The 22,280-nt window shown below is 65.0% G+C and overlaps 3 protein-coding genes across 7 annotated transcripts; all 3 read left to right on the forward strand.

Annotated features, from left to right (window-relative positions):
• The first annotated feature begins 227 nt into the window (after positions 1 to 227).
• On the forward strand, positions 228 to 4,214 carry NOTUM (notum, palmitoleoyl-protein carboxylesterase). Its single transcript, XM_040989369.1, has 11 exons — positions 228 to 550; positions 1,281 to 1,333; positions 1,421 to 1,516; positions 1,596 to 1,656; positions 1,731 to 1,789; positions 1,958 to 2,060; positions 3,051 to 3,242; positions 3,323 to 3,423; positions 3,516 to 3,663; positions 3,814 to 3,861; positions 3,950 to 4,214. Exons 1-11 carry the CDS (start codon positions 228 to 230, stop codon positions 4,212 to 4,214), a joined length of 1,449 nt encoding a protein of 482 aa, XP_040845303.1.
• Positions 4,215 to 11,118: 6,904 nt separating this feature from the next.
• On the forward strand, positions 11,119 to 12,042 carry MYADML2 (myeloid associated differentiation marker like 2). The gene has a single exon (XM_040989444.1). It carries the CDS (start codon positions 11,119 to 11,121, stop codon positions 12,040 to 12,042), a length of 924 nt encoding a protein of 307 aa, XP_040845378.1.
• Positions 12,043 to 16,314: 4,272 nt separating this feature from the next.
• On the forward strand, positions 16,315 to 22,213 carry MAFG (MAF bZIP transcription factor G). 5 transcript variants are annotated; one of them, XM_040989754.1, is made up of 3 exons: positions 16,317 to 16,354; positions 18,846 to 18,914; positions 19,002 to 22,213. In XM_040989754.1, exons 2-3 carry the CDS (start codon positions 18,879 to 18,881, stop codon positions 19,452 to 19,454), a joined length of 489 nt encoding a protein of 162 aa, XP_040845688.1. In that variant the 5' UTR covers positions 16,317 to 16,354; positions 18,846 to 18,878; the 3' UTR covers positions 19,455 to 22,213. The 5 variants fall into 5 exon arrangements, 4 of the variants coding, with proteins under 4 accessions (XP_040845686.1, XP_040845688.1, XP_040845687.1 ...); XM_040989753.1 differs by lacking the exon at positions 16,317 to 16,354 and adding an exon at positions 17,823 to 18,721; XM_040989752.1 differs by having other exon boundaries at positions 16,315 to 16,354; positions 18,846 to 22,213.
• The last annotated feature ends 67 nt before the right edge of the window (positions 22,214 to 22,280 follow it).

Below are 22,280 nucleotides of genomic sequence, written 5' to 3' on the forward strand. Positions count from 1 at the left end.
CCAGGGCCGCCGCGCGCCGAGCCCGAGCCCCCCGGCCCGCAGCCTCGACGCCGAGCCGCCCGCGCCCCGCGCCCCCCGGCCCCGCGCCCCCGGCCCCGCGCTTCCGAGCCCCCCGCGCCCCCCGCGCGCCCTGCGCCTAGGCCGGGGGCGAGGCAGCGGGCGCGGCGGCGGCACCCCCGGCTGCCGCCCGTCTCAAGGCGGCCCGCTCTCCGCAGGTGTCCGCGGCCATGGCCCGAGGGGTGCGCGCGCTCCTGCTGCTCCTGAGCCTGCTGCACTGGGCCGGGGGCGGCGAGGGCAGGAAGACCTGGCGGCGCCGCGGCCAGCAGCCGCCCCCGCCGCAGACCGAGGCGGCTCCGGGGCCGGGGCAGCCGGTGGAGAGCTTCCCTCTGGACTTCACGGCGGTGGAGGGCAACATGGACAGCTTCATGGCGCAGGTCAAGAGCCTGGCACAGTCCCTGTACCCCTGCTCCGCACAGCAGCTGAACGAGGACCTGCGCCTGCACCTCCTGCACAACGCGTCGGTGACTTGCAACGACGGCAGCCCTGCCGGGTAAGGCCCGCCGCCCCGCGCCCCCCGCTTCCGGGCGTTGCAGGGACCCTCGCCCCCGCCCCATCGGATGCCCGGTGGCTCTTGTCTAGGGCAGGGCCCAGATCTGTGACTCGCCGCTCCGGGCGTGGGGGTGGGGCGGCGCCTGAACTTCAGGCCTGGTTCCCAGCCAGTGCGGGCACTGACCCCTCGGCCACCGGTGCCCAGCTCGCGCCCTCGGGATCTGGGCAGCACCGGGGACGGGGGTGGGGAGAATCCCGTCTCCCCGGCCGCCGGGACCCCGAGGCCACCAGGGGAGACACGGGCGTCAGTTAGAGGGGCCAGGAGGGAGACGGGAAGGTGGCTGCGGGGCCCTGGGCGCGGATTCACGCCCCAGCGGCGGGAGGACACGGGGCGGGGAGGGGGCGTCCACGCGCTCGGGGCTTCGCCGACGGCCCGGAGACGCGACGTCGGCACCGGCCGCGGCAGCCCCGCGCGCGCCCGCGGATGCGCCCGGGGATGCGCCCTCCGCGCGGCCGTGGGGATTTTCCACGGACCACACAGGTCCCTCGCGGCCGGTGCCCGCCCCGCGAGCGCCCTCTCCTGGGGCCGGCGGCCGCGGGCACTCCCGGGCGCCGCGCCGGACGCCGCGCTGGACGCCGCCCTGGCCGCGGGTGCCCTCGTGCGGCCGCCGCGCCGGCCACGACAGGTGGAGCGCACGGCCCCGCTGACCGCCGCGCGCGTCTCCCCTCAGCTACTACCTGAAGGAGTCCAAGGGCAGCCGGCGGTGGCTGCTCTTTCTGGAAGGTGCGTCCCCAGGCCCCGGGGGGCGGGCCGAGGCTCCGCGGGCACCGGCCTGAGTCTCTCCCCCGACGCCCCGGGCTGTGCCCGCAGGTGGCTGGTACTGCTTCAGCCGCGAGAGCTGCGACTCCAGGTACGACTCCATACGGCGCCTCATGAGCTCCAAGGACTGGCCGCGCGCCTATACAGGTCAGTCCTGCCGGAAGCGCCCCCGACTGCCCCACTGGGGCCCCCTCCGCCTGCCGACACCCGCCTCTGTTCCCTGCAGGCACGGGCATCCTTTCCTCACAGCCGGAGGAGAACCCGCATTGGTGGAATGCCAACATGGTGTAAGCGGGGCCGTCCTGGGTGGGGGCCCCCTCCTGGCGGGGGGCCTTCGGCTCACAGAGTCCTTGTGTTGCAGCTTCATCCCCTACTGCTCCAGTGACGTTTGGAGCGGGGCTTCCCCCAAGTCAGAGAAAAGTGAGCCCCCTGCACCCTGACCCCAGCGCCCACCCACCCCTTCAGTGCCTGCCCACCCTCTGAGTGACCCCGACAGGATGGATCCCAGCACTTAGCCCACTCCCCTCCCCCCAGAGCCTCTCCCCGCTGCCAGCCGGCCCCACCCACATACACACCCCCTCCTCGCAGGTGGATACGCTTTCATGGGCACCATCATCATCCAGGAGGTCGTGCGGGAGCTGCTGGGCAGAGGGCTCAGCGGGGCCAAGGTGCTGCTGCTGGCCGGGAGCAGGTGGGCAGGGCAGGGCAGCCCGCTGGGGCAGGTGGGCAGGGCAGCGGGTGGGGGCAGGTGGGCAGGGCAGCGGGCGGGGGCAGGTGGGCAGGGCAGCCAGCGGGGGCAGGTGGGCAGGACAGGGCAGGGCAGCTGGCTGGGGCAGGTGGGCAGGGCAGGGCAGCTGGCTGGGCAGGGGTGTGTGCGAGTGGTTGGTTAGCTTCACACACCTGGTGGCTCCCATCTGGCCAGGCCTGGGCAGGGAACCTGCAGCCCTCAGGTGGTAGGGTGGGCTGCCGCCCTTCTCCGGGGCCCTGGGTCCCAGGTGGCAGGGGTCATGCCTGTGGGTGGACAGAGCCCGGAGATCGAGAGAAGGCAGAGAGAAGGCGTGACAGCCAGCCAGGCTCAGCAGACCCTGGCCCCTGGCCCTCCTGGGGACCCTGGCCCTCCTGGGGAGCCCCTCACTGGGACCCTGGCCCTCCTGGGTAGCCCCCCTCACTGGGACCCTGGTCTACTGGGGACCCTGGCCCTCCTGAGGAGCCCCTCACTGGGACCCTGGTCTACTGGGGAGCCCCTCACTAGGACCCTGGCCCTCCTGGGGAGCCCCCTCACTGGAACCCTGACCCTCCTGGGAAGCCCCCTCACTGGGACTCTGGCCCTCCTGGGGACCCTGGCCCTCCTGGGGAGCTGCCCCCTCAGCGGGACCCTGGCCCTCCTGGGGACCCTCGCCCTCCTGGGGAGCCCCTCACTGGGACCCTGGCCCTCCTGGGGAGCCCCCTCACTGGAACCCTGACCCTCCTGGGAAGCCCCCTCACTGGGACTCTGGCCCTCCTGGGGACCCTGGCCCTCCTGGGGAGCTGCCCCCTCAGCGGGACCCTGGCCCTCCTGGGGACCCTCGCCCTCCTGGGGAGCCCCTCACTGGGACCCTGGCCCTCCTGGGGAGCCCCCTCACTGGGGCCCTGGCCCTCCTGGGGAGCCGCCCTCTCACCGTGACCCTGCGCCTCCCCACAGCGCTGGCGGCATCGGGGTGCTGCTCAATGTGGACCGTGTGGCCGAGCAGCTGGAGGCGCTGGGCCACACGTCCATCCAGGTGCGGGGCCTGGCCGACTCGGGCTGGTTCCTGGACAACAAGCAGTATCGCCACACGGGCTGTGTGGACACCATGACCTGCGCGCCCACCGAGGCCATCCGCAGGGGCATCAGGTGCGGCAGGGCTGGGCTAAGGACGGGAGGACCGGCCCGGGAGGGAGCGGGGTCCCGGCTGACCTGCTCCCCGGCCCCAGGTACTGGAACGGGGTCGTCCCGGAACGCTGCCGGCGCCAGTTCAAGGAGGGCGAGGAGTGGAACTGCTTCTTTGGCTACAAGATTTACCCCACGCTGCGCTGTGAGTAGCGGCGGGGGCGGCCAGCGCTGGACGTCCGGTGGACGCGCGGGGCGGGGGCCGGCAGACCGAGCTGACCCGCGCCCCGCCCCCAGCCCCCGTGTTCGTGGTGCAGTGGCTCTTTGACGAGGCCCAGCTGACCGTGGACAACGTGCACCTCACGGGGCAGCCGCTGCAAGAGGGCCAGTGGCTGTACATCCAGACCCTGGGCCGCGAGCTGCGCGAGACGCTGCGAGACGTGCCGTGAGTGGGGTCCGCCGCGCGCCCCGCAGAGGCCGGGGCAGGGGCCTGGGGTCGTCCGTCGGGAAGGCCTGCCCCCGCCTGGGACGAGGGAGCTGGGGGCGCTGAGGCTGTGGGAGGGGCGGCTCAGGGCAGCCCTCTGCTTCCCACCAGGGCCGTCTTCGCCCCGGCTTGCCTGTCCCATGAGGTCGTCCAGAACAGGTGAGTGGCGCGCGGCTCGGCCCTGTCCGCGCAGGTGCCCGGGGGTGGGCGGCGTCCATGACCTCCCCCGCCCCGCGTCTGTCCGCAGCCACTGGACCGAGGTGCAGGTGAAGGGCACCTCGCTGCCTCGCGCGCTGCATTGCTGGGACCGGAGCTTCCAGGACAGCCACAAGGCCAGCCGAGCGCCTCTGAAGGGATGCCCCATCCACCTGGTGGACAGCTGCCCCTGGCCTCAGTGCAACCCCTCCTGCCCCAGCGCCCGGGACCAGTTCACGGGGCAGGAGATGCCGCTGGCCCAGCAGCAGGGCCTGGAGCCCGGCAAGCTGTTGGGGATACGGGGCGGCTCCAGCTAGCACACTGCCAGGGGCGGGAGGTGGACCTGTGCCCCGCAGGCCTCCCTCTTAGTCGCCGTCTGCGGGCCTGGCTGACTGGGGGCGCCCCAGGGCCAAGCACTGGATTGCTCAGGCCAGCATCAGGACCAGGACCGGACCCCACCACCCTTGCCAATCATGTCCTTTTGTATTATTTTATAAAGTGACTTTTTTATGACTTAAATTTTTAAGAAGGAAAATAAGAATTATATAATGAATAATGTTGTTTTGTAACATATTTTTTTTAAGAATAAAAAAAAAAACACCAAAGAGCCTCGCCCAGCAGCTGTGTTTCTTTGGATGGGCAGCAGGGCGGGGCAGCGCTGAGGAGGGGGCGTGATCCGCGATTTCCAACCCCTCCCCGGACCACCTGCCCGTTCCCAGTGGGGCGCAGTCCGGCTCACCGGCGGCTGAGACTCAGCGCAGACCCCACAAGAGGCAGCAGCCCCCACCCCTGCAGCCCAGCCTCACCGTGGAAAGGAAAGACATGGAGCCATTATCCATGCACTGATTGACTCCTCAGGAGGCTGCAGTGGCTGGAGCTAAGCCCATTTGAAGCTGGGAGCCAGGAGCTGCTTTTGGGTCTCCCGTATGGGTGCAGGGGCCCACAGACTTGGGCCGTCCTTTGCTGCTTTCCCAGGCCACAGGCCGTGAACTGCACGGGAAGTGGAGCAGCCAGGACTTGAACCGGCATCCATATGGGATGCTGGCACTGCAGACAAACACTAGGCCCGCATCAGAATGGTGACGCCTGCCTCTTACCTTTCCAAATGATTTTCTTTGTTGGAAAGACAGATCGCCCACCTGCTGGTTCACCGTCCAGATGCCAGCAGGGCCCTGGCCAGGCTCCAGCCGGGTCTGCCACGAGAGCAGCTTGGACACAGCAATGTGCACTGCCGCCAGCTGCCGCACACCCCCAAAGCAGGAGCTGCATGGGAAGGGGAGCCAGGACCCCAAGCACGCACAGCCCTGGGAGATGTGGCCATCCTGGCTGCAGCTTAACTACTCAGACTGACATAAGCCCTGGCTTTTGTTTGTTTAGTTTTAATTGATTCATTGAGAGAAGGAGAACTCCCATCCTCACTTCTCAAACACCTGCAGCAGTGGGGGCTGAGCCGGGTCAAAGGCAGCTCCCTCCTGTGGGGGACCCTAACGCAGCCTGCTGGCCCCCAGGGCTGTGTCAGAGGGAGCTGGACTGGGTGTGAGCTATGAGCTGCCCAAGCACAGGAGTCCCCAGGGAGCTACATCCAAGGCTGGGTCCCCAAAGTGGCCCTTGGGACCAGCTGCAGGTGGCACTGAGCAGCACCATGACCAGTTCCGAGGGCCGGGCCTCGTGCCAGCTCAGCCAGACGCCAGGGCTGTTGGGAGGCCGGGCCACGTTCCTGGGCAGGAGAACCAGGCTGGGCCTGCGCCCTTACTCCCCAGCAAGGCCTTACTGGGTGGTGCTGCCAAGTCGGGGCGAGGCCGGAGCCCCGGGCCGGGAGCCCCCGCTGACGGTGTCCACCTGCACAGGAGGCCAAGGTCGCTGCACAACCTTGATGGGTCACTCCACAGGCCTCGCTGGGGCCAGGGTTGGGGGAGGAGGGTGGGTGCCCAGCAGTCACAGGGATCCAGTCCAGACGCCTCTGGGAAAACCTGGGGCAGGGCTCCTCGGAAAACATCCAGAGAGACTTCATGAAAGCAAATTTTAAACTTTAAAAAAAAAAATCTTGTTTTAGGGTCCGGCGGCATAGCCTAGTGGCTAAAGTCCTCGCCTTGGACGCACTGGGATCCCATATGGGCGCCAGTTCTAATCCTGGCAGCTCCACTTCCCTTCCAGCTCCCTGCCTGTGGCCTGGGAAAGCAGTGGAGGACGGCCCAAAGCCTTGGGACCCTGCACCCGTGTAGGAGACACAGAAGAGGTTCCTGGTTCCCGGCTTCAGATGGGCGCAGCACCAGCCGTTGTGCTCACTTGGGGAGTGAATCATCGGATGGAAGATCTTCCTCTCTGTATATCTGACTTTGTAATAAAAATAAATAAGTCTTTTTTAAAAATCGTATTTAAACATTTATTTTACTTGAAAGAATTACTGAGACAGAGAGAGAAAGAGATCCTACGGGCCCAGTGCAGTAGCTTAGTGGCTAAAGTCCCCGCCTTGCATGACCCGGGATTCTATATGGCCACTGGTTCACGTCCCAGCTGCTCCACTTCCCTTCCCAGACCCTGTCCACACCCATGCCGAGGGATACTGCAGCCGTGTCCAGCGGCCGCCCCCATTCCAGCTCTCCTGCTCACCCATGGAAGCCCAGCCCGGCAGAGCTGTTCTGTCCCCTTAGCTCCCCAGCCAGGCCTGTTCTCAGCCACAGACCTTGTCCATGTCAGTGGCTGCTCTGACCCGGGCCAGCATAACCCATCATCCAGGTTGGCCTTTGCCATCAGACGCTGCGGCCTGGCCTGGCCAGTCCCCAGTCCCAACTCTGGCTGGTGGGTGCTGCAGCCCAGCCCAGCCCAGCCTGCCCCCATCCCTGGCTTTCAGGCGAGTGAGTGGGTTTGGGAGTCTCTCAGGGGAGAGCCCATGACCCCCACAGGATCTGCTCCAGACCAGTTCTCTCGTGTGCTGGTTAAGGTCCTGCCCAACCCTATATGGTCCACATTTGCCCGGACCCTCGCTGGTGGGTATATGGTCGAGCCCTGCCAGGCAGGCCCCCAGCCATGGTTTGTGTGCCCCAGTAGGTGGTGGTCGGTACCAACAGGCCCAGCTCAGTTTTTCCATTTGGGTTCCTCTAGCTTCCCCTCCAACCCAGCCAATCTCAGCCCCCGGTTTACCCACAGGGCGGGGTCCTGGCTGGCGGAGCCCCCAGAAGTGTCTCCTCGCTGTCTCGTTCTCCGTCAGCACTCCTCCTTCACACCCCCAGACCGCTTTCCCGAGCGCTCCACAGCCCCCGCTCCTGCAAGCACATGGATCCCCGGGCCCGGTCCTCCGGTGGTGTGCCAGGCCAGCCTTGGGCCCTGCCTGCTTCCCCGGGGCCCATGCACACTCGCGTGCAAATCTCCACACCCTGTCTGCTGGCGTGCAGGCACCTGTCCCCCACATATCCTTTGAAAAATAGAACAGGTAACCATACTGGCAGAGGACGGCCCAAGTGCTTTGCCCAGCACCCAGGTGGGAGGCCTGGTTGGACTCTGTCTCCTGCCCAGCTCAGCCCTGGCTGCTGTGCGCACTGAGAGGGGAGCCAGCAGATGCAAGACCCCCGGTCACACCCCCCCCCCCCCCCCGATCCCTGCTTCGCGGTAAAGAAACAACTTTCAGAAACAAAGACGGCTGCTTGGCTGTCAACTTGAGCCGGACACTGGGCAGTGGCAGCAATGCCCTGGGGGCTCACGTGGGTCCGCAGCGCCTTCTGGGGTGGCCAGGGACGAGGAGGCAGGACCCCTGCAGGGGGCAGAAGCTCCCCCTGCAATGGACAGAGGCTGTGGCTGCCAGGGACAGGTAGATGGACAGGCTGCCCACGGCCCGCCCGTCCAGACGCTGTCGGCAGGGATAAAGTGCTGGCATCCGCCTGGGTCACTTGCTGCCTGCCCTGTTGCTGTCGCTGGCGTTTCTCAAGCCACCCCCTCCTTCACGTGGACGGCAGTGCCATGTGCTGTCTGCGGGTGTGTGCTGTCCTCCGCGCTCGGAGGGCAGAGCACAGGGGAGGGAGATCTGCTGTGACAGGCTGTGCTGGGCCAGGCCCAGAGCGCCCAGCGCTCCCACAGGGCTGGCAGCTGTCCCCAAGGGGCCACCAGCAGGGGGCGGGGACGATCGCCTGCCATGCTTTGCGGCTCACCAGCTGTACCCTGTACCCACCCCCCGATGGGGCTCTGCGCGGGAGGGAAAGTGCACAGAGGCGTATCCTCCAGGACCCTGGGCAGATGGTCAGGGAACATGGGCCCATCCTGGGGATACCACCCCAAGCGGGCAACCGGGGTGACACCCTCAACCTGGAAGCATGTGGCTTGGAACCCTGCCACCAGGAAGTTGTCCAACAGCACATATCAAGGGTTGTGTACAGGGGCTGGTGCTGTGGCATGGAGGAGTCAGCCAGCCTCTGCCTGCAGTGCCAGCACCCACATGGGGTGTGCGTCCCGGCTGCTCCATTTCCAGGCCAGCTTAGCACTAAGGGAAAGCAGCAGGTCATGGCCCGAGTCCCTGGGCTCTTCACCCACGTGGGAGACTCGGATGGAGTTCCAGACCTAGCTCAGTCCTAGCTCAGTGCTAGCCACTGTGGTCACTTGGGGAATGACCCAGTGACTGAAAGGCTTCGTCCATCACTCTGTCACTGTGACTTTCAAATTAACTAATCAATCAAGAAATCTTGAAAGAAAGCTGCTTGCAAAACCCACCCTGGCCCTTCACAAAGGTGGAGACGGCTCCGGAGTGAAGTCCGACCAGGGCGAGAGGGGCGTGCACGCCACGGCCTGGCGCCTCCCAAACCCTCCAACCCTCGACAGGCACATTTGTAACAGTCACATACTATTCCCGATTTTTAAAAAGTTTTATTTATTTGAAAGGTAGAGACAGACAGAGGCGAGACCTAAAGAAACACCTGAAGCCAGGAGCTTCTTCTGCGTCTCCCACGCGGGTGCAGGGTCCCCCAGACTTTGGGCCGTCCTCCACTGCTTTCCCAGGCCACAGGCAGGGAGCTGGATGGGAAGTGGAGCAGCCGGGACTCAAACCAGCAGCCAAGTGGGATGTCAGTGCTGCAGGTGGAGGCTTATCTTGCCACGGTGCAGCCCAAGAATTCTGTCACATTACAGCTTTTTTTATGTAAAACGAAACCTTTAGATTGCATCGTGGGGATAGGCGGGATAGTGGGCCGGGCCCACGTTTTCAGTGACTTCCCTGGGGTCTCCGCCTGCCAGTTCCCTGAGCGACCTGGCCTCGTGTCAGCAGAGGCTGCAAGATGCCAGAGCGGAACCGTGGACCAGGCATGCAGGATCAGCTGACTCAGCAATGGGAAGAACAGGCGGGCAGAGCGAATCCGGGCAGTCCTGGAGGCCAGCAGGAGGGGCTGCTGCCCAGCCTTGCAGCCTGTCCATCTCTGCACCTGAGGGTGCCCGTGCACAGGGATGCTTGCCCACGGAGCCAGGACGCGGAGCACCTGTCTCTCCTTCCCCGGGGCTGATTTGTCCCACGCGTGCACACCATGGGGCATGCCATCTCTTCCGAACCCCATCACAGTGCAGTGGCAACCACAAGCGGGCGGGGCGGGAAGTGGCTCAGAGCGAGTGGGTTAGCACCCCCTGCCCTCCCAAGTCCTGCCAGTGCAGACCATGGGAGGAATCAGGCTGCGGCCCCCTGGCTGAGAGGGAACCAACAGACAACGGAGCTCCCACAGGGGGCCAGCGCTGTGGCTTAGCACATCAAGCCACCCACGGTGTCCCAGCTGCTCGCCTCTGATCTAGCTCCCTGCTAAGGCTCCTGGGAGGCACTAACCTGGCCTGACCCGGGCCACTGGGGCCATTTAAGGATTGAGCCAACAGATGGAAAGTCAATCAATCAATCTTGCTCGCCATTCTGCCTTTCAAATAAATAAATATTTCCTTTTTAAAAAAAGATTTATTTATTTACTGGAAAGTCAGATATACACAGAGGAGGAGAGACAGAGAGGAAGATCTTCAGTCCGATGATTCACTCCCTAAGTGAGCACAACGGCCGATGCTATGCCGATCCAAAGCCAGGAACTTCTTCCGGGTCTCCCACGCAGGTGCAGGGTCCCAAGGCTTTGGGCCGTCCTCCACTGCTTTCCCGGGCCACAGGCAGGGAGCTGGATGGGAAGTGGAGCTGCCGGGATTAGAAATGGCGCCCATATGGGATCCCGGTGCTTTCAAGGAGAGGACTTTAGCCGCTAGGCCACGCCGCCAGGCCCAATATTTCCTTTAAAAAAAGAAAATAATCTGCATCTGGTGGACCGAGTCTGGGATCCCATTTGGGCACAGGTTGAAGTCCTGACTGCTCCACTTCCCATCCAGCTCCTTGCCTGTGGCCTGGGAAAGCAGTGGAGGACAGCCAAAAGTCTTGGGACCCTGCACCTGTGTGGGAAATCTGGAAGAAGCTCCTGACTCCTGGCTTTGGATCGGCTTAGCTCTGACTATTATGGCCACGTGGGGAGTGACCCAAGATGGAAGGTCTTTCTGCCTCACCTTCTCTCTATAAATATGACTTTCCAATAAAAAGAAACCTTAAAAAAAAAAAAAGAAATCTTAGAGTAAATCTTAAAAAAATAAACAGATCTTTTTGTTTTTCAAGTAAATAAAAGCCCAAAAATACTTTTGAAAAACAAAAACAAAATTTGACTCAGATGTCACGTGCCCAGAAGGGACAAGACAGACCTCACTGTGACCCCACTCCCCACTTCCTGTGCTGGGGTCAGACTGACAGTGGTCCCCACAGTCCCTGGGGGTCTGTTCTGAAACAAGTTCTGAAAGAAGCCCCCATCTGGGGGGCTAATCCTGAAGGAACATCCCCACCGTCTCTAAGTCCGCGCCTGCTGCTTCTGTCCACACAGTCCCCTGCAGCTCCGTTCCTGCTGGGGCTGCCTCCCTGTGGGGACCCCCAGAGCCGCTGCTCTCCCCTCCTCTCACCTGCAGCCAGGGGTTGGAGCCAGCAACCTAAGGGTTAAGGATGCTGGCAGGGCCTCCGTGCGGGCGGCTGGGCCGGGGTCGGGTGTCCCCAGGGCTGGGACGTGGGTGCGCGGCTGCTATTCCCGGGCTCTGATGGCGGTGGTCTATTTATAGAGCTGGGGAGCTCCCCCACCCTGCGCTGCAGCGGCTGTCCTGCTGCAATGTCACGGCCGCCATCGGCACCGCCGCCACGCCGTCCTGCCACTGCGGCCGCAGGAGGCCGGGGCCCGAGGCGCTGGGAGGATGGGCAGCAGCATGGAGCCCCCCGGGGGCGGGTACCTGCACCTGGGCGCCGTGACGTCCCCGGTGGGCACGGCCCGCGTGCTGCAGCTGGCGTTCGGTTGTGCCACTCTGAGCCTGGTGGCGCACCGCGGCGGCTTCGCGGGCGCCCAGGGCACCTTCTGCATGAGCGCCTGGGGGCTGTGCTTTGCGCTGTCCGCGTTGGTGCTGGCCTGCGAGTTCACCCGCCTGCACGGCTGCCTGCGCCTGTCCTGGGGCAACTTCACCGCGGCCTTCGCCATGCTGGCCACTCTGCTGTGTGCCACTGCCGCCGTCCTGTACCCACTCAACTTCACCCGGCTGGAGTGCCCACCTGAGCCCGCCGGCTGCCTGGCCAGGGACTTCCGCCTGGCGGCCAGTGTCTTTGCCAGCCTGCTCTTCCTGGCCTATGCTGCCGAGGTGGCGCTGACACGGGCCCGGCCTGGCCAGGTGGCCAGCTACATGGCCACCGTGTCGGGGCTGCTCAAGGTGGTCCAGGCCTTTGTGGCTTGCATTATCTTCGGGGCACTGGCGCACGACCGGAGCTACCTGCGCTACGTGGCCACCCAGTGGTGTGTGGCTGTGTACAGCCTGTGCTTCCTGGCCACAGTGGCCGTGGTGGTCCTGAGTGTGACGGGCCACGCCGGGGGCCTGGGCTGCCCCTTCGACCGCCTGGTTGTGGTGTACACCTTCCTGGCCACACTGCTGTACCTCAGCGCCGCCGTCGTCTGGCCCGTCTTCTGCTTCGACCCCAAGTACGGCCAGCCCGCGCGGCCCCAGGGCTGCTCCTGGGGCGCCTGCGCCTGGGACGGCCAGCTGGTGGTGGCCATCTTCACCTACGTCAACCTGCTGCTCTATGTCGCCGACCTCGCCTACTCCCAGAGGATCCGCTTCGTGCCCACGTTATAGCCTGGCAAGTACTGCCCGCCTGGCGGCACCCTGGAGGGGGCCCTGTGGACCACACAGACTGGGGGCCAAGGGTTAGATAGTGTAACGGGCAGAGGCTGCCGCCACTCTGCCACTGGCCTCAGGTGTGGAGGGAGTGGACAGAAGGGACCCTGGCCTAGGTCGTGGGGCGAGGCCACCAATGGCCATCTCTGCCTCCCCTCCACGTCATCCACGTTTCCTTCTGCACCCCCTCCCTTGCACCTCACACTGCCCACCTTCTCCCCTCCACCCACCCCTTCTTCACCCCAGCTCCATCTCTTCCTCCCCCACCTCGGCCTGCTTCTCTTTCTCCACATCTCCCTCCCCTGCCCTGCCTTCTCTGTGCCCGACGCATGGGATGCCTTTGACGCATGTGCCATTGTGTCCTGTCTTGTGGACGGACACTGAAGCTGGGAGCACGTGGGAGGTGGCCAGGGACACCCATGTCTGGAGAGTACCGGGCTGGGAAGCACAGTCCTGGGAAGGGCCGGTCTTGGGGGGCAGGGGTGGATGCTGAAAGGAGCCCAGCAGGGTAGGGTCTGGGGGGCTGTGCAGGGAGCCTCAGCTGGGAGGGACAATCCCTGGAGGGTTTTAGATCTGTCCCGGTGTTCCGGGACTGCCCCAGCTCACGGCAGGGCCTGATGTCGGCACTGGCTTTGCCACCCCCAGGAGCATCCCTGGGACCCCTGCAGCAGCAGAGCCAGGAGGGCGAGGCCCCGCCCCGACCCGGATACCTACCGTAACCACCACACAGCAGTTCCCATGTGCCTGAAGCGGGCTCCAGGGGCCTGGCAAGGGGCAGCCATGGAGCCACACAGCCTGGGCACCAGCTGCCATGCGTCACATGTCCAACAGCCCAGCCTCTCCTGACCATCGGGGTCCCTAGCTTATCACCCTGCAAGCCCCAGGCAGCCTCTCCTGCCACAGAGCTGGTCAGAACCCCAGGTGGGCGGGCGGCAGCTCTGGACAACTCTGCTCGCTGACCTGCCCCTGAGGTCCCTGAGCCAGTAATAAAGGCCCACCCCGCCTGCACCTCGACTCTGCCCAGTTTCTGCCCCTGCTGGTGAGGGAGGAAGAGGCCTGCAGTGGTCAGGGTGGGTGGCATGCCAGTGGGAGGAGGGGGCCTCCTGCTGCTGCCCCTCAACCACTCAGTACCCCACTGGGGTCCCCATGGCCTGGGCAGGGCAAGGCCATTGCCCCAGCAGCTTCAGGCCTGAGTGCCAAGGCCAACAGGTGATCCACTGGGGCAGTGCCTAGGGCCTGGTTGGACACCCCTACTTGGAAGGGGCAGGGTGAGGGAGCAGGCAGGTGCCACCTCTGTAGGTGCACTGTGGGTCGTGGCTGGTGGAGATGAAGGGGGCATGGCCGGGTGACAAAGTAGCTCACACGCCACGGCCCCTGCTGGCTCATGGAACACCTGATGTCATTCTCGTGTGGCATCCTGCTTCCTTCTTCACAGCCCAAACCCTGAAACAAATCACTGTCCTGGTGAGGCCCGGGGACACGGGGCTGGGACCGGCCCAGGAGCCGCTGGCAGGTCTGCAGAAGGCACACCTAGGGCTTCTGACCAGCAGCCACCCTGGGCCGGCCATGCCTATGGATCCACCTGCTTGGGAGTGTGTTATTTGTAATCCCTCGGACAAAAGCAACTTTTAAAAGATTATGTGGGGCCCGGCGCGGTGGCGCAAGTGGTTAAAGGTCCTCGCCTTGCACGCCTGGGTGCACATATGGGTGCCGGTTCTAATCCCGGCAGCCCCGCTTCCCTTCCAGCTCCCTGCCTGTGGCCTGGGAAAGCAGTCGAGGACAGCCCAAGGCTTTGGGAACCTGCACCCGCGTGGGAGACCTGGAAGAGGCTCCTGGCTTCGGATCGGCATAGTATCGACCCGTTGCGCTCACTTGGGGAGTGAATCATCGGACGGAAGATCTTCCTCTCTGTCTCTCCTCTCTGTATATCCGCCTTTCCAATGAAAAAAAAATAATAAAAATAAATCTTTAAAAAAAAAAATTATGTGAAAGTCAGAGTAACAGAGGAGAGACAGAGAAAGATCTTCTATCTACCGGGTCACTCCCTAAACGGCCGCAAGAGCTGCAGCTGTGCTGATCCAAAGGCAGAAGTCAGGAGCCTCTTCTGGGTCTCCCACGCGGGTGCAGGGACCCAAGCACTTGGCCCATTCCCCACTGCTGATCCCCACTGCTTTTCCAGGCAGGGAGCTGGATGGGAAGTGAAGTGGCAGGGGCTTAAACTGGTGCCCAAATGGGATGCTGGCACCACAGGCTGAAGGCTAATGTACTGTACCACTGCGCCAACCCCAAAAGGAATTCTCACAGGGAGCCCTGTGGTCAGGGTGCAGGACAGGGACCGGCCTCGTGGCACAGTGGGTTGAGGTGCTGCCCATCGTGCCGACATCCCTCGTGGTCACTGGCCAGAGTCCAGGCTGGGGCTGTCCACTTCCACTGCAGCTCTGGGCTCGTAGACCTGGGAGGCAGCAGAGGGCCCCTGTGCCTCGTGGGAGACGCCGAGGAAGCGCCAGGCTCCCCCTGGCCGTGCTCCCCTAGGGACCATTTGGGAAGTGAACAGGGGTGGAAGTCCTGTCTGTGTCTCCCTGCCCCCTCAAATGTTCTACCTTTCAAATAAAAGTAAAGTGGAGCCCCCTGCCAGGTGCTGTGCCCGTGGCTTTGACTGCCGGCTCTGGTGCTGACCGCAGCCCCAGGGGGAGGACCAGCGCTGGTGTCCATGGAGCCACCTCCCAGGTCGGCGCTGGTCAGGGACCTTGGACAAGGGAGCTGGAGGACAGGGAGGGAAGCCCCAGGGTCACTGGAGACAGAACAAGTCACCCAGGGCACATGCAGCTATGGAAACCCTCTCCCCATCATCTGCAGCCACCAGATCTGCAAAGCTCGGGCTGTTGCGCTCACTTGGGGAGTGAATCAACAGACAGAAGATTTTCCTCTGTCTCTCCTCCTCTCTGTATGTCTGACTTCCCAATAAATAATAAAATAAAATACATCTTTTTTTTTTTTTTTTTTTAAAAAAAGCTACCCTGGCCCCTGGCCCTGTAGACTAAGCCTCCTGTCTCCTGCCCCGCTCCCCTCTCCTGGGGACAGCCTGCCTGCACAGAAGGCCTGGGGCGAGGGGCCCCCGGGGCAATGCCAGCCCAGGATCACCCTGGATCGGCTTCCGCCTGCTGTGCTGGGACCGGAGACATGCAGCAGGAGGGAGGGTCGCAGCAGAGCCGGGCACAGCTCAGGGAGGACAGAGGGGCAGGAGTTTGGGGGAGGGGGTGTGCAGAGGCCAGTTTCGGCTGGGATGTCCGCCTGTGGCCTGGGATATCCGAGACAGGCTGGGGAGCCCGTCAGGATGAGAACCCAGCACCTGGGGCAAGGGAGGGCGCTGGCAGGGAGCAGGGTGCCCACAGGGGCAGAATGAGGAGCCACGGGCGTCAGTGGTGAGGACCACCTAGTGAAACCCTGGAGGACCCTGGGGAAGCCATGAGACCCTGGGAGCCGAGCCGGGCCCTAAGGGGCTTGGGTCCATGAGCTCTCCTCGGGCCAGCTAAGGAGGCTGGGCTTTCCCCCAGGTGGCAGCTGGGCACCCATCAGGCTGCGTGATGGCGGGGGGCTCCTGGCTGCAGAGAAGAGCCCTGCGCGGCCAGACCAAGGGCACGTGAGGCAGGGCCGGGCACCGAGCTGGAGCAGCGCTGGACTCCACCGTGCCAGCCGTGGCTTCTCAGCTGCCTGGCACACAGAGGAGCCACCTTCTCTGGAAGCTTCCACGGGAGTGCCAGGCACTCACTGGCCCCGCAAAACTCAGGTCGGACACGTGCCGGCGGGGGCACGAGGGCCTCGAAGCGCACGCCGGGGACACGCCTCGGCCCGCACCTCAGCCCGCACCACACAGCGTTCGGGCCCGGCACGTCGGGCTTCGAGAACAGCCGGGAAGCGCCGGGCCCAGTAGACCCCGGCGGTCCGGGCGCGGCGCGCGTTGCCAGGGCGACGGCCCGCGGCTGCGCAGGCGCAGGGCGGCGCGCCCCGCCCTCCCGTTGAAGCTCCGGCCGCGTCGCCGCTTCATGAATGGAGCCCACGTGACCAAACATCATGTGACGTCTCGGAGCGGCGGCGGCGGCGGCGGATCCCGAGCCCGGTCCGGCCCGGCCTTGGCGCAGCGCTCGGCGCGGCCCGCGAGGCGGCGAGCCCCCGACGCCCGAGCCCCGGGCGCGGCCCCCGGCGCCCACCCAGCCCCGCGCGGCCTCGGAGCGCGCGCGGCCCCGCCCCGGCGCGCCGGGCCCGCAGTGTGGTGAGTGTGGCGGGCCGGGGCGGCGGGGGCGGCGGCGGGGCCGGGGCGGGGCGCCGCGCACCCCGGGGCCCGGGCCCGCGCGCTCGGCCGGGCGGCGCCTCCCGGTCCCCCGGCGCCGGGCACGAAGCCCCGCGCGCCCCGGGCACCTGGCGGCGGGCGCGAGGCGCACGAGGGGCGCGGGGCGAGCGGGCCCGGAGCCGGGGGCGCACGGAGGGCGCGGCCCCCGGGACGGCGGCTCCTCAGGTGTGTGGCCGCGGCGCGCGGCGGGCTCGGGCTCCGGGGCCGGGAGGCGGGGGCCGGGCGCCCCTGCCCGCGGGCCCGGGCTCGGCTCGCGTGCCAGCGCCGCGACCTGCTGAGTCATCAACATGAGGTCACTCGGCGCCCCGGCTGGCGCGGGGACTGGGCGCGGGGCCGGCTGCCGGGCGGCGCACGTGGGGATGCGCGAGGGGCGCCGGTCGGGGCGGCACGTCGGGGCTGCTCGGGGGCCGCCCGTCCCTCCCCGGCAGCCCTGGGCGAGGCTGGGGCTGAGCCACGTCCGGTACAGTTCCCCAAACTGAGGACCTGCTCGGTGGCGGAGGAGGGGAGGGACCTGGTGGGCCGTGCCCGCCGCTGGGAGGCGGCCTCTGCGTGGGGCTGACCTGGATTGGACAGAACCTGGGGTGGGGGTGTCCCCGTCCGAGGAGGAAGCCCTGCGCCCCGCACCTCCCTGCAGTCTGCGTGGAGGCTGCTGGTGGCCCCGGGCCAGTGTGGCTTCAGTGCCCCGCCGAGGTGTGGGCTCCGTGCTGGGTGTGGTTGGCCTGTGCTGCCAGCAGGTGTTCAGCCAGGGGCCAGGGCTCTGGCAGCAGCCGCCAGGTAGGCAGCGCCAGCCCGGGGTTCATGGCTGGGGCAGGCTGGCCCCTCAGCTGCCCGGTTGAGGGGCTGGTGGGCAGCTGCAGTGTTATGCCCTTGGCAAGCACCAGGTCTGGTCACCAGTCAAGTTCAGATTCGTGCGGACTGATGGCTGAGGCCCGTGGGAGCTGGATGAGTGTGGGGGCTGGAGGAAGGAGGGGGCCCAGCTCTGAACATCCCACAGGACACAGCAGGGGACTGCGGGGGCAGGTTTCCCAGGAGGCAGCCAGGGCCCTTCCTTTCTGGGGCAGGAGCCTGGGCCCCCTCGGGGTCAGCACATGTCCCCAGGGTGGCAGCAGCCAGAGGGCTTGGAAGCCCGTGCCCTGTGCATGGGTGTGCCCTGTGCATGGGTGTGCACGGACACAGGCGCACACACCTTCCGCCGCGCTTTGCTGAGTCCAGCCTCTGCGGAGGTGAAATCTGTCAGGCACTTTCCCTGCCGCCATGCTCAGCTGTCCCCTCAGGAAGCCACGGCTGTCATTGTGTGGTGGGTGGGACAGCTGTGCGCTTACTGGGGGCTGCATTGGGGGCCCCACCCCTCCGACCTCCAGCCAGTGCCTTAGGGGCTGCCTCCTGGGTCCCCCCATCCCGCAGCGGCTCAGTTGGGTGTCCTGTGTCCTGGGGCTCTCTGTCCACCGGCATATCGCCCCCAGGAAACCTCAGCCCTTCTCCCCCACACTGCTCACTCCCCCCGTGTCCATCCTGAAAAGGGAGGGGTACCACAGCACGTGTGAGGGTCTCCGGGGTGCTGGCTGAGGGGCAGGGGTGGTGGTGATGGGGCTTGGGTCACTGGGATTGTGGGCACAGGCCCAGGCAGTGACCTGGAGGGACCACTGCACCTGCTCTTCTCTGAGCAGCACCCCTCCCCGGGACCTTGTGAAACACCCAGTGGTGTGGGGCGGGGGCCCCCGGGTGTCAGATGCCGCAAGCCAGAGCCATGGGGCGGTTACCCCATCGTGGCGGGTGGGGCTGGGCCAGGCTCTCCAGCACCCACACCGCAGCCCCTCCAGCCTCTGAGACCGGCCTCGTTCCTGCCTGGCCACACGGTCCTGAGGGCCAGCAGGGCTTTGTTCCTGGCTGAGTTGCAGCAGGCAGGACCTTAGGACTCAGGCACAGGGCCACCGACTGGTCCCCTCCTGCATTGGTGGCCCTGGCGGGCGGCGGGCTGTTGGCCTGGGGAGTGCGGGCAGCCAGCCGCGAGGGAGGGCGGCCCGCTCGGTGCTGAGTCAGCGTGAGTCGCCAGGACCGGCACCGCCTGGGGCAGCTCTGGGGTTATTTTTAAAGCTCGCGGCTTCCTCCCAGCCTTGCCCCTCCTGCATCTCCCCTCTGCCCCTTTGTCTCGCCCCTGCTCCTGCCACAACCTCCCTTCCCCTTCCCCATCAGGCTTTGCTGACCCGGCTCCCTAGACACAGGCAGACAGGCAGCTGCCCAGCCCTGAGAGGAGAGGCGAGGCCACTTGGAGGAGGGCTGGCCCCACAGGTATTAGCGGGCAGACTCCCGGCTGGGCCCCCTCCCGGGGCAAGCAGGAAGCCAGAGGGTCAGCCCTGTTTGGGAATTGGCCGGATCGTCCCCAGAGTCCTGACCTCCACCCCCTGCCTTGCAGAGTGCCTGCTGGCTGTGCCCCCACCCCTGGGTTATGACGACCCCCAGTAAAGGAAACAAGGCGTTGAAGGTGAGCATGGGGTGGGGAGTGGGGAGCCCTGGGCCTGGGTGGCGGGCGCCCCGGGCCTGCGGTGACCCTGTGCCCCGCGGCTCCCAGGTGAAGCGCGAGCCGGGCGAGAATGGCACCAGCTTGACGGACGAGGAGCTGGTGAGCATGTCGGTGCGGGAGCTGAACCAGCACCTGCGGGGCCTGTCCAAGGAGGAGATCGTGCAGCTCAAACAGCGGAGACGCACGCTCAAGAACCGTGGCTATGCGGCCAGCTGCCGCGTGAAACGCGTCACGCAGAAGGAGGAGCTGGAGAAGCAGAAGGCGGAGCTGCAGCAGGAGGTGGAGAAGCTGGCCTCGGAGAACGCCAGCATGCGGCTGGAGCTGGACGCCCTGCGCTCCAAGTACGAGGCCCTGCAGAACTTCGCCAGGACGGTGGCACGCAGCCCTGTGGCGCCGGCTCGGGGGCCGCTGAGCGCTGGCCTGGGGCCCCTGGTGCCCGGCAAGGTGGCCGCCACCAGCGTCATCACGATAGTCAAGTCCAAGACGGACGCCCGGTCGTAGGGGCGGGCGCCGCTGCCCAGGCGGGTCTTCCAGGGGCCACTAGACACGCGCGACGACGTGGGCAGCCCTGCCACCCATCCCTCCTCTCCTTCCTGCTCCCCCAGCTCCCCCTTCTGCCTTCCCTACAAAGCACAACCCACACCCTGGGGCATTGGGCTGGGCCCGTCGGATCTCCTTGTGGTCTGTGTTTTGTGCGCTGGGATTGGTCCCTGTAGCACCCAGCTCCCCTTTGCACCAAGGCCACGTGGGCAGAGGGAGCGCCCCAGGCAGGGAAGGCCCCTGTCCGCCCTGCCTTCCCCGTGTCCAGCAGGCTGCCAGGCAGTAGGGCACTGAAGGGCTCCCTCTCTGGGCCCCGGGTGGGAGGCCGGCCTGGAGCCTGGGGCCGAGGGAGCCCACGGTGTGCGCGTGTGTGGAGGGTGTGTCGGTGTGTCCTGCGTGTTGCTGTTTACATGGCCTGTCTGTGTGGTTAGATAGCCCTTTATTTAAGAGAGAGAAGTTCCTTTTACGAAGTTATTAAATTATATGTTTAAAAAGTTAAAAGGAAAAACAAGAGCTGCAGAGTATTTATAAAAATTGTCTTTAAAAAAAAAAGTCAGGAGAACATTTGACCGTATAAATGAAAAAGGAAAGGAAAGTATAATAGAAACTTTGCTAGTTAAAAAAAAGGAAAAAAAAATCCCTTTCTTGTAAACTTATGGGCAACTCTTTGTGGCTGTTGGAGTTTAGTTTTTATATACACAGAGTTATCAGACATTATTTATAAAACTTAGTTTAAAAAAAAGACAAAAAAAAAAAAAGCAGCCCTCCGAGCCGGAGGCCCCTCTCTTTGGTATCCTTTGCAACTTGTACCGGAAGTGACTTAGGCCCTCGCCCTCCGCTCCGTGCCGGTGCTGTGTCGTGCCTGGTGAGGTTTTGCCGTGCTCCTAGTGACCTTTGACCTGTGGGTGTCCCTGCGTGTGCGTGCGTAGCCCGTGTTTGTTTTTTTGGATTCGGTTGTGTTTTAACCGACGCACAGCTCGACCAGGGCCGGGACCTGCTTGGGTCCCACGCGCCTGCTCCCCTACATCCACCAGCCCAGGTGGCCCCCTCCCCTGCTGTCCTCTGCCTCCCGCGCCCTGCGCAGGGTGAGCAATGCTGGGGGGCTTCCACACCCACCACCTCTGACCCAGGTGGTTGCTCTGCGGTGTCCCTGTTGTCTTCCTTCTGGCCAGGCCAGCTACGGGAATGGGGACAGCCTGGGCTGGAGGACCCCAGGGGCCCACTGCCCGTCTCCCAGCCTGGTTCTCAGCTGCCGACGGTGCTTCCAGGGGCGAGGGCAGCCTCCGTGCCAGTGCCAGACAAGGGCTGTGCCCTGTTGGCCCGTGGCTCCGGGCCCTCTCCCACCTCCTTTGCGGGGCCGAGTCTTCCAGGGGTCAGGAGGAACTCCTCCCGGCTGCGCAGGTTGGCCTTCGGAGGCCCTGTGGGCGTGTGGGGTGCCCATGGTGCCACATGGCCTCTTGCCAGGGCTGCTGCTCACTCGCCATGCTGGCCCCTGGGGGGCTCAGGAAAAGATCACCTGGCAGGCTCTACTTGGTGGGCACCCCACGGGCTCCCAGCGGGCGTGTTGCGGCCCAGAGACCTCCGTGTAGACATGGGGTCATCTTGCAAGGAGGGCTCTGACTGCTGACCTACCCAAGAAGGCCAGGGACAAGCCTGCAATATCATGGGCAGCCCCCGTAGCTTCTGCGGCTGCAGACTGGGTCGGGGGAGACAGGAGTGAGGAAGAGGCCTCAGGATAGCAGTGACGGCCCTGGGGTCCCAGCTCTTGTCCCTGCCCCGCCGCCCCTCAGTTCTGACAGTAGGCCGTGCGTCCGTGCGTGGCTGTCTTGTGTCCTGGTTGTGTTGGTCCTGTTTCCTGCCGTGGGTGTTGTGTTTTTTCTTCTCACTTTTTCTTGACACAGCGAGTGCAGGAGGGCCTGGGCCCGGGCCGGCTCTCCCAGACTTGTCCGCCAAGTGAACCACAACACCACGCACGCCCCTCACATCCCGCCTGCCTGTGCCCCAGCGCCTCCACACCCCACGGGGGCCCCAGATGTCAGCAGGAGGGTCAGCCCTTCTCCTGGGTCCTGGGCTTCGTGTGCCAGCCTCAGGGGAGAGTGACCAGGCCCTGTACTGCGGGTCCCCCTGGCGTGGCCACAGCCTGCTGCACAGTTCAGCTCTGGGATCCTGCGAGGTTTTTTCTTTTTCTTTTTAAGGCTGTGGTTGGGCGGGGGAACCTACACACTCACGATCCCTCCGGAAGCCGCTGACTAGTTCCTTTTCCAATGTGTCATCTTCTGCTGGCCTCGGTCTTGGGCCTGCTGGAAGAGCAGAGGGCTAATCGATGCCACCCAGGCCGGTTAGGGCGTGCCCACGAGTGGGGCTACCGGTCCTGAGCGTGTGCACCTGCCAGGCCGGGCACATTCTTTCCCCTGGAGCAGCAGCTCGGCGACCCGGGCCACCCTTGGGATGTGGGCTAAACCGCCAGGGCCACCCTCGGTGACCCCAGCCCGGCCGGGAAGCAGATCCTGTCGGTTCCCAGGCCAGGGCGGGGAGGAAGGAAGGCAAGGGCTTGGCCTCGGGGTCCTGCATCGGCCTGCGCAGTATTTATTGCTAAATTATTGTCCAGGAGGGGCGGCGCTGGGCCTGGCCCCCGGGTATTTATTGCTGTACATAGTGTATGTTTGTGATATATAAGGTTTTCTTTATTTTGTATATGATCAATAAACACCTTTTAAAAAGAGATTGGCAGGTGCCTTGCTGGGGCGGGGCGGGGCGGGGCCTGCGCGCGCGTGCGTGGCGCGGCGG

The sequence above is a fragment of the Ochotona curzoniae genome, unplaced genomic scaffold (assembly GCF_017591425.1).
Source record: "Ochotona curzoniae isolate NIBS_2020 unplaced genomic scaffold, NIBS_Ocur_1.0 contig_523, whole genome shotgun sequence".
In the NCBI taxonomy this organism is placed as follows: Eukaryota; Metazoa; Chordata; class Mammalia; order Lagomorpha; family Ochotonidae; genus Ochotona; species Ochotona curzoniae.